This window comes from Microtus ochrogaster, chromosome 8 (assembly GCF_000317375.1).
Source record: "Microtus ochrogaster isolate Prairie Vole_2 chromosome 8, MicOch1.0, whole genome shotgun sequence".
Taxonomy (NCBI): Eukaryota; Metazoa; Chordata; class Mammalia; order Rodentia; family Cricetidae; genus Microtus; species Microtus ochrogaster.
This window is the reverse complement of record NC_022015.1, coordinates 72,753,492-72,763,853: the sequence shown is the minus strand read 5'-3', so window position 1 is coordinate 72,763,853 and position 10,362 is coordinate 72,753,492. Positions and strand designations below refer to the sequence as shown.

Genomic DNA, 10,362 nt, shown 5'->3' with positions numbered 1-10,362 from the left:
GAGCTCCTGAGGTAACAGCCTGTGGAACTAGCCTGGCAGCGACAGGCGTCAGCTTGTGAAAGGGTAACCACAAGCCCCGGCAGTGAAGTGCGCACTCTGTATGTGGCTGGCTCCACACACCCGCGGCTTCTCTTGTGCAATATTGTCCACCCAAGATGTTGTAGGCTGCACACAGTAGTGCATGCTGGGACCGTACTCACCTCCCAGCTCTAGTGGGGTCCTCAGCTCTCTGAACTTACCTGACTCGCCCATCCCCCGACCTCCACCACTGGTCCTGGTCACCAGGTTTTCTCTGGGCTAATTGGAAAACCCGTCCTGGCTCCAGTCTGCCTTCAGCCTAGGCGTCCCCCACAGCCAGAGGAGAGAGCACAGGTGTGTGGGTACCTGCCGGCTTCCGGAGCCAAATGCATTAGGGCTAAATCAGGGTCCCTCTCAGCCACGCTGGAAAAGTGATGGGAACAGTTTAGACGCCCTGGGAGAGAGAGCAAAACCTCAGAGGAAAGCTGTGTGGACTCTACACAGTGGAGTGAGGGACACAGAGCTTGAGGGTGGGGGAAACCCTGGGTCTGAGCATTACCCACCTTCCAGCACTTCACAGCATGGCTGCTGAGCCCCAAGTGCCTTAGCCTAGTGGGAGGCACCTGCTTAAATATCTCAAGAACCTACCGCCTATACCAGTGGTTCTCAAGCTGTGGGCTGCGACTCTTTTTTTGGAAGGGGGTGTTGAATGTTCCTTTACAGGGATCACTTAAGACTTCAGAAAACACAGATATTTACATTACGATTCATAACAGTAGCAAAATTACAGAAACAACGAAAATAGTTTTATGGTTGGGGGTCACCAGGACATGAGGAACTGTATTTTAAAGGGTTGCAGCATTTGGAAGGTTGAGAACCGCTCACCTATATTGTCCATCCTCAGGTCACTTACCCACAAAAGGACACACATCTAAGTCAGGGCACCCCGCACTCCGGTCGGCAACCTCACGGCAGGTACCCTAGGTCATCAATATTCATCAACTAGGGAGCGCCTGCACAGCCCCCCACCCCCACCCCCAGCACAGCTCTGGCCGCACAAAGCCTCTATTATAGTTAACAGGTTGAGCCACCCTTTGGCCCCCAGCCCTGCCTGGGTTCCTGGGGCCACAGACTGCCATCCAGTCAATCTCCCACACTGAGCCTCAGCCGCTGCCAGAGGCTCGCTGGTGAAAATGCTGAGGATTTGGTCAGTGCCACGGGCTCTCTCTAGCCAAAGAAGGAATTAAGCCTTTCTGCCCCGACAGGTTTGTTAATTCTTTCTTCTCTCTCAACACCTCGGCACACATTTATTCAGATGATATTTTTTCCATTTCTGTTTTTGATCAGAAATGGAGTTTCTGGCAGACGTGACTGAAAACAGCGAGTTTTGAGTTTATTTTTTCTTGGAGTGCTGGGCCTTGCTTAACCCTCACAATCCCTCCTTCCGGACTTCAGCCCCTCTATAGAGAGTACCGGTGCTGTAGTTCGGTACAGGCCTGGCCGGCGTCACCACTTTCTAGGTGGTTGCCGCGCTCCGGGAGCCCTCGATGCACACGGGATTCACTGAGATTCGGGCCCAACGAATTCTCGGCGGCGGAGAGGGAAAAGTCCTGTGTTGCTTCTCAGCACCAAGAATCCCGATTCTTCTTGGAGTCTGATGCTCCTGGGAGGCCTCATTCAGGGCCTGGGAATCCCAAGGAGAGAACGAGATCCTGAGCGTGCAGGCGGTATGGCTAGCTCAGTGGACATCCCCACCCGCCATAGCGCTAGGGATGAGCCCGGGATAGGCAATGCTCTAGTCCCAGACAAACTAAGCAGAATTGGAGCGCAGCGGGGACTTAAGGCTCCAGGCTTACATCCGTTTTGAGTGCCAGTGCAAAACTATGAAGACGAAAGTAACAGGCATGGGAGGGGGTACCCAATTTTGCTTTCTGTCTCTGTAAGAGAAGGTGACAGTGGTGAGAGCCTGGCCTTGAAGTCGGTTTGGGACTTTTGTGCTTGGGCCCTGGGACCTCTACTCAGTTGGGCAGCCTGGCCAGGAAATATTCGGGTTCCTCCAGATGCTTCATACTATACTCTTGACGTTATCCAGGCTTTCAGAAGGCACGGGTCCTGCACAGAGGACTCGGATCCTATACTCAAAGATACTAATGGGGGAGATGGAAGAAACCCGGGGAGAGAGAAGGCCGGTGATCTACAGCTATGGCAGCCAGCTCCATCCAGGTCAGAAGACTCTCCGAGGCCCTGGGAGGTTGTTTCTGGACTTGGTTCGGTGTTGTGGCTTGTGAATGGCGTGTGCCTACTTTATACAGAGCTCCGACCCTCGGTGTCCAATACAGAGCTCGATAAGGCCAATCCTCAGCATCTCCCATTAGGAAAGCTGGCCAGGTCTCCTGGAACCAGATGTCTCTTTTGCTCAGAACCAAGGGTCGGATGAGAAGATGAAGGACAACCCCCACCCCCACCTAGCCTATTTTCCAGTGGGTTTTTCGGGGGAGGTGGCTGCTATGCTCTTTGTCCCTTCCATGATTGCCAACTGTTAGGGTGCAGGACAGTGACTTTGGTGATGTTGGAGCACACAGCTCTTTATGCCTGTTCAGAATCAATCACATTAACTTCCCACCTACAAAAATTCTCCAAAGAAATGGCTCCCTATCTCCTACTCAGTTTCATTTCTAGTGAGTTTTCCAGACCCACCACCACCACCCAGCTTTTCCAGAAAAGCAGACCAAATCAGCTAGCTTGTTGTTGTTTTGCAGTTGGTCTAATAGATCAAGAATTATAGATGCGGGTGTGCAGGACTACTGTTCTGGTCAGCGTAGTCTGAGGGCTCCCAGAGGTCCTTGGAAAGTCACCTTTGTAGATTACTGATAGTCCAGACTGGTATTGAGAGTCCAGATAGAGCACTCGAGTAGATTCTGGCTATAATTCTTGATGCAGTGCTCTGGCCTCTGCAGCTTGCTGGAAAGGACATAGTCCCAAATCTCCGAGCAGGGGCTGATCACCCCATAGCGTACCTGCACATTCATCTCGGAATCCCATCACCACAGACACCATCAGCACCCAAGTGCGGCTACTCTCAACGTAGCCACACACTTTCGTCTGCTGGGACAGCCCCCCCCCGCAAAGATCTACATACCCCACAGTTACAAAGGGTCATGCACAAGTACATACGGGACAGTTGAAACATGATAGACACAGTTATCCCTCACACACAACCACATCCACACAATTAGAGATAACGCACCATCAGAAACACATGTGTACCGCAAAAATAGTCACGGAGCAAAACTAATGTGGACTTTCACACACATCAACACGACTTATACAATCAGAAAAATGGGAATCACAAAATTCCCCAAACAGTCTCAGTCTCTCTTCCCCCCCCCCTCACACACACACACACACACACACACACACACACACACCACTGTTGTAATACAATGATAGTTTTGATTTGCAACTTAAGGAGAAACACATTTTTACACTAAAACCGCAAACATAATCACATCTTCAAATATCATTTCAAGAATTTACCAGCAATAACACCCTGAGTGCCCAGGCTACTACAAACAAACTCCCCCCCCCCCAGACACCTATCCCATGCCCTCAAATGCTAGCAGTCTCCGGATCAGCCTGATGCCCCCTCAGCTTCACCTTCTCCCCCATCTTCAGTCCCCCTCTCTCCAAGGCCCGAGAAGCTTGCCCACCCATAAATCCCCCAAGCTCAAGTACGAGATGCTGGTTCTTCAGACCCAGCTTGCACCAAACCTAACTAGTTACAAAATGCTGGACTCGGCAAGGAGCAGATGCCCCGACTCCTGAACCGGAGGGTTTTATTCTCTTTCCACATAAATTACACAAGCACTTTATAAAATGATTACACAGAAAACACCTTATAAGTGCATAACTTACCCCCCTCCCCAAACAGGATCTGGAGAAATGGGTTGAATTTGTGTGAAAGCCTGTCTGTGCATACCTAGGGACTGCACTGATGCGAGGACCTGCCGCGTTTGGCTGTTGTGTGTGGGCTGGTGTGTCACAGTGTGACTATGGCCTTGTAGTTTGTTTGTGTAAGAGGAGGTCCATGCTGTGAGTCTGAGTCACCCTGGACTATGCCTAACAGCAAGGGTCATTGCTAAGATCGTGTGTGTGTGTGTGTGTGTGTGTGTGTGTGTGTGTGTGTGTGATACTCTGCTATGGGCCCCTATGTATGTGGCACCTGGAGGGACAGTGTTATCACCTCTGTTTCCAAATTTCTACAGATAGCCGTCTGGGAATCCCAGAAGCCCTTCCAAGCCCCACTTCCCTTGGGTCTCTCTGTCCAATATTAAAATCAGAATAACATGAAATAGAGGAAAACGGAGAGGATTCTGAGTTCGAGTGGGGCAGGATCACACAGGCTTCTGGGAAGATGTCTCTGCCTCTCTCCCCAGCCCTCTTCCATCGAAGACAGAACAGTGCCCACAGGTGTGTGGACGAGGCGCTTGGGAGCCACGAAAAGCCATGTCCCCCTTCTGCGTACAGTCAGAAAGGGTAGAGAGAGTTTTGATTCTCCGGATAGCTCTCAACTGGGCTTGGGTCCCACTGGGTGGAGGTGCAGGCTCACTCGCAGGCCGAAGCCACCGACGTGACGCTAGTGATTTTGGTGGAGTCGTCAGACCATGGCTGCAGGTTCTGCAGGGCAAAGAGCGACGAGTTGTGCACACACAGTGGATCTGCGGGCAGGGGCTGGGCCAGGCTCTTCTGGAAGGCCTCCTGCTGCAGCTGCAAGAGGATGCGGTTCGCCTGCTGCCTCTCAGCCTCGCGCTCCTCTGCTGTCTGCCGCCTGCAGCGGGAACAAGCTGTTACCAGCCAAGACTCTAACCCTCTTCCCGCGCCTGCGCGCAGGTTCCCAAGAGATAGCCCCTAATGCACCCCTCAGCTCCTGTGTGGGTCCCTTTCATGCACTCTCCATTCTTGGGGGGGGGTCTTGACTATGAGAAAAAAAAACACTTGGAAACCCCAAAAATGGATGGAGCAGAAGTATCCTAAAGGAGCAGTGGTAAAGTCCAACGGGCCTAACCTGCTGGGCCTCCCCCGTTAACACAGAGTGACTACACTTTAACTGGATGGCTGGTATATCCCAAGACCAGGTGCTATCCCAAGCCCGACGGGCACAGAGGGAGGACCAGCAGAAGGACCTGTCTTCTCCTCCTCTCCTCCAGCCCAGCCCAGGCTTCAGACTTCCTGAGCCAAATCCTGTGCCCCTAGGCTCCCGCTGGACCTCCTAGCTTCCTCCCAGGCGGTCTTGGGAGGCAATGACTCACTTACTCCATTTAATGCCGCCCCTCCGCCCTGTCAACTGAGATCAAACGTCTGTCTCTAAGGTGGACAGACCTAATGGGAGTCCCCGGGGCCTCCAGAAGCAATTTGTAGGCGATCGATGAAGCCGCTTGAAGCCTTCGACTCTTCTCGAGGCCAGGCGGCTGCCTGCCTGCTCACACAGAGGCTTCCTGACTTTTCCTTGTCTTCCTGTCTCTCATCTTCCCTGGATTTTAAACTGTCCAAGTGTTTCCCTTCATGCTGTCTTATCCCCGTGTTTCCTCTCCGCCCCTTCGTTTTCTCTGAATTAGGGGAACTTGTTTGGACCATATTTTTCTTAATAATCTGATATCTTCCTTTTTACACAGACTTCTTGCTGCTTGCATCTCTCACCCATCTCTGCCCTCCCTTTAAAAATATTTATTTTCTTCTAAAATGGAGTATCTTTGTTCCTTTCCTTTGTGTTTAAGTTTCTCTCCTTGCCTGTGGACGGCTTTCTGCACACCACCATCCCGCCCCCCTTCTCCAGGCTCCCACCACCCTCAGCTTGGAGAGCACCAGCCACCCTCCTCAGCTACCCGGCTCCTCCTTTAACTAGCTTTCCAAAGGGCTGAAGCCACTTTCCCCCGCTCCTTCCCCAGCCACAGGAATGTTGGTGGGGGGCAGCCGACTCGCAGGGCCAGGGCTTCCTTTGTGGCCTCGAAGGCGGAATCCCGGGCAGATTCCTCGCCTCCATTCAGAAAAAGAGGAAACTCCAATTCCTTCCTCCCGTCCCAGGCCCGCCCGGAGCGGCGCCGACTTCGCCCAGACTCATGCCACACATCTCCCCAGGGTCTGAACTGAGAGACTCCCAGCAGCACAGGCGCAACCAGAATGTGGACGAGGTGTGTGGAAAGGCGCAAGAAGGTGCTTCGGAGAAAGGCTGGGTGTGAGCAGAGAATAAAGCTGCTTAAAGTGTGTAGTTCTTAATATTTATGAGAATCGGTGGGAAAGGGGAGCAGAAGACGAGGAAGGTCGAGGCATATGCATTTGGAAAAATAAAAACCGAGAGCGTGGTAAGTGCTGTTGTCGTGTGTCAGAAGGGAAAATGTCTCTTTCTTTCTCACGCACACCCATCTGCTCCTAATTGATCCCCCCCTTTCAGTGGGACTCGAGAATCCCCGCCACAGCCGGCGCAGATTGATTTTCCCCTTCTAGGATGGGGGACGAATGCGCAGAGCTGAAGCGCCTGGGGAGGAAGCTGTAAGTAGCGGCAGCCGGCAGTCCCGAGCCCCAGACGCTCCGCGGAGAGCCCGGCTGGAGCGCAGAAACATGGCGCGGGTCATTCTGTCTCCAAGTCACAGGGTCAAGGGAGGTTCCACCCAGTAAAGGCAGGCTGGGTAGTCAAAAAGTCCCTAAAGGACTCACTGAGCACAGAAGTCCGGATGCATAGACTGGTCTATATGCCTGTTTGTCTCAGAGGCAGAAAAAGCCGCGTCTACACCGGATCAAGTGTGCTGTCTAGAAAGCCCCGAAGCTTTCTCTTAAAACACTTCGTCCCGGATTCTCCAGCCCACCAGTCTACTGCTCTCCATTGTTTGCTGTCCCAGGGTGACTGTCGGAGCCCACTTGTCTAAACCGATCAGAAACCAACAAGCAGAGGGTGTGTGTGCCACCCGAAAGAGGCAGAGAAAGCCTGCTCCGCGAGCGGTCTGTCCTGAGAGCTCACCTCCATTTCGTCCGCCGGTTCTGGAACCAGGTTTTGACCTGCGCATCGGTCATTTTGAGCGCCTTGGCCAGAGCGGCGCGCTCCGCCGAAGCCAAGTACTTCTGGCGGTGGAAGCGCTTTTCCAGCTCACAGATCTGCAGGCGAGTGAAGGATGTGCGCGGCTTCTTCTTCTTAGGTGGCGTCCGGTTCTGATAGGGGTGACCTATACGGCGTGTTACAGTGAAGGGTGAGAGGGCCACTGGAGCGGGAGACAGACAGACGGCAGAGGCAAGCGGCAGAGCGTCAGGAGGCGTCCCAGGCCCGACACCCCGCGAGTCACAGCGCAGTGGTTAGACCCCTACAAGCAAGGCAGCAATCCTCCCCGCAACCCCCCACTCCAAGCCCGGGATACAAGGGGCTTCCCCCTGCCTGCAGGCTGATGCCTCCTGAGCTGCCACTTCAGACTTCCCTAACCTGGGGCTTGGAAGATCCCATCACTCCCCCTGTGGCTCCCCTCTCCCCCACCTAGGGACAGCTTCCTTAGCCTCAGTCACTAAATTTAAAAGGGTCACTCAAAGAAAGAGGCCCAGCCTCTAAGTCCTTTTCTGAGTCTTGGTCACAACCCCACACTCACACAGCAGACATAGTTACAAACTTTCAGATCTGTTCTCCCACAGACAAAAATGCATACCTAGACAGGCCACAGACCACAGGACAACACAGGACCACGGCCATACACTCCCTCAGGACCTCCTTCAGGCTACTTTTTTCCCCAGAGTAGGCCTATGCCAGATACCTTTTGTATAGTAGGCTCACTGTAGGACGCGCGCGCGCGCGCGCGCGCACACACACACACACACACACACACACACACACGACAGTGGGCTCATAGTATGAATTCCAGTAAAGCCCTTCAAGACAGTTTGGACTAAGCAGGGCAGTGAGAAAGGGCCTAGGCCTTGCCTCTTTCCTTCTGTTGTCTCACCCCTTGACCAAGGACCCTTCTTGGATGCCACACAGTGAGCACAAAGACTTTCCCATTTCTACCGTAGTCCCAAAGTCTGTCCAGGGCCTCCGGGCACAGCCTCTTTGCCTCTGCTGTCTGTAACAGAACAGGGGGCCTAGTGCAACTTGGGGTGGCCTGGACAGGTCTAGCTGTAGACTGTTCTTTCTATATGAACACACACACCTTTACAGTTAAGGCATGGAGCTTGCCTGGGGAGTCCCAGGCACAAGCAGGGACCTAAACCTCCTACCTCCCCTCTCTAAAGCCCAACAGCTAACTGGGGACCAGTTCCTAACAGGTGAGAATTCGGCCATGAACCTGCCTGGGACTGCTCTCAGTCTCAGGATCTGGAGAGAGCTAAAGGGAACCAGCGGGGAATGAGCGCTGGGGAAGAGGGTACACTAGAGCTGGGGCCCAGGGAACCGAAGCCAGGGCAGAGGGAGCTCGGGCAGAGGAGAGCGAGCCGCAGAGAACCCAGCAGTTGGCCGCCACCGAGCGCATACTGATCCTGGGAGTTGTCCTTTAGCTAACTCGCTAGCCACGCGGGTGCATTCTTCATCCCAGAAATAGGAGAGCAGACTCCTGGGACGGATAGCGAGAAAGAAAGCGAAGAGCGGCCCAGTCCCCTGCTGCTGCCACTGACCCGGGAAGAAAGCTGGCTGGCTCGCTCCGGCTCCTTCACCCGGCCTTGAGGCCTTTACCGATCTGCAGCGACCCGTACCAGAGCTCAGAGCACCCAAGTATGTGTGTGTGTGTGGAGTAGGAGACGAGAGGATGGAGAATCTTTTCCTGTGCCCAATTCTGGGGCTCTTGGCCTACTTCAGTAAACAGCAGCCAGGACAGAAAAACATTTTGCTCACATGGCGGGCTTTCTCCGACCTGCAAGCCTTAACTGTTGACAGAAGGTGGTACTGAATCTACAGCCCTCTACCCTCTACCAGCCTGGGCCCCGGAATCCCGAGAGGAGACCAAGTTTTGCTTCTACAAACGGGGTCCTAGAGTAGAGACAGAAGAGCCCCGGCTGCAGGAACTCTTCGAGCTTAGCGATTCTTAGCACATTGAATCCTGCATGCAGTTGAACTTGGGGAACGCATACAGAGGCGCTAGACAACCTGGTGCTCAGAAAGAGCTTCAAGAAGCCACCAAGCAGGGTAGGGGTAGCACAGAGCCCGAGCCACGGCCAGGCGGGGCGCGCGCGGGCCGGACTCACCTGTGAACCTGTCCTTTGTGTATCTGCGGTTACTCTCCATCCAGGGGAAGGTGAGGCCCGTGAGGTTGTTGACACCCGGCACCGCAGGCACGGAGGGTACAGTAGGCAAGCCAGTGGCCAGGGGCTGGGGGTGGGCCACCGCTCCGGCCAGCGGCCTGTGAGCGGGCACCCTGATCACTCCCGCAGCGCTCAACGCCCCCGCGCCACCAGCGCCCCCACCGCCGCCGCCGCTGCCGGGACCAGGGCCGCCCGCCAAGGCCATGTTCACGTTGTAGGAGCCGGCCAGTGGGCCCATGCTGCAGGCACCGCCGCCGCCGCCCGCCGGGCCGCCGGGACCACCCGGGCCACCAGCGCCGTAAGCTCCTGTAGCTCCGGCCCCCGCCCCAGCGACTGAACCCCCGCCACCGTAAGTGTAAGCGCCTCCGACCAAACAGCCAAGGCCGTATTCTCCGTCCTGGAGGCGCGAAGCCGGCCCCATGCAGCCGCTCTGGTCCGGGCTGTTGAGTATCTGATCGATGCCGAAGCTGATGGGCTCCGCGTGGCCCGGGTGGAGATGGTGGGGACCCAGGTGCTCCATGCTGGCCCCGGCCCCACGCGGGGGCCCGGGCGCGGACGCTCGCTGCACTGGACTACCCGGGCTAACAGGGGCGCCGACACAACCGCGGATCCAGGCTGCGCTGAGACTTGAAGGCGAAGTGCGCAGAAGGGCCAAAGTAGGGGGGAGGGGAGGGAGAGAGGGGAGCTGTATTCTTCCCCTCTCCGGCTTCTCCTTCCCTTCTCCGGCTGCTCGCTCGCCGTTGACTCTGGGACATCAATCACCGGGCGAAAAAGCCCTGAGCGAGCGAGCCTAGCTGTTTCGGCCGGGTCTCTCCATTGGCTGTGCGTGGAGAGGAGCCGGGTGAATGACAGCGCGGGGGAGGGGAAAGGAGGGGGAGAAGGAGGCCAGGAGCCCAGACAGATGCCGGAGCCAGGGAGAGAGAGAGAGAGAGAGAGAGAGAGAGAGAGAGAGAGAGAGAGAGAGAGAGGAGATCAATCAGAGCTCCCAGTAGTTCCAGCGATGAGAAAAAAGGAGAGGCTTAAAATGAGAAAGAAAAGAACAGCAAGCAGACATTCTCAGAGACGGACAGACAGACGGAC

At 55.0% G+C, this 10,362-nt stretch overlaps 1 protein-coding gene across 1 annotated transcript; it reads right to left on the bottom strand.

Moving 5' to 3' along the window:
- Positions 1–4,623: 4,623 nt before the first annotated feature.
- Positions 4,624–9,802, bottom strand: Tlx1 (T cell leukemia homeobox 1). Its single transcript, XM_005352357.2, has 3 exons — positions 9,226–9,802; positions 7,031–7,232; positions 4,624–4,846 (listed from the first exon to the last, which is right to left on the bottom strand). Exons 1-3 carry the CDS (start codon positions 9,800–9,802, stop codon positions 4,624–4,626), a joined length of 1,002 nt encoding a protein of 333 aa, XP_005352414.1.
- Between the last annotated feature and the right edge of the window lie 560 nt (positions 9,803–10,362).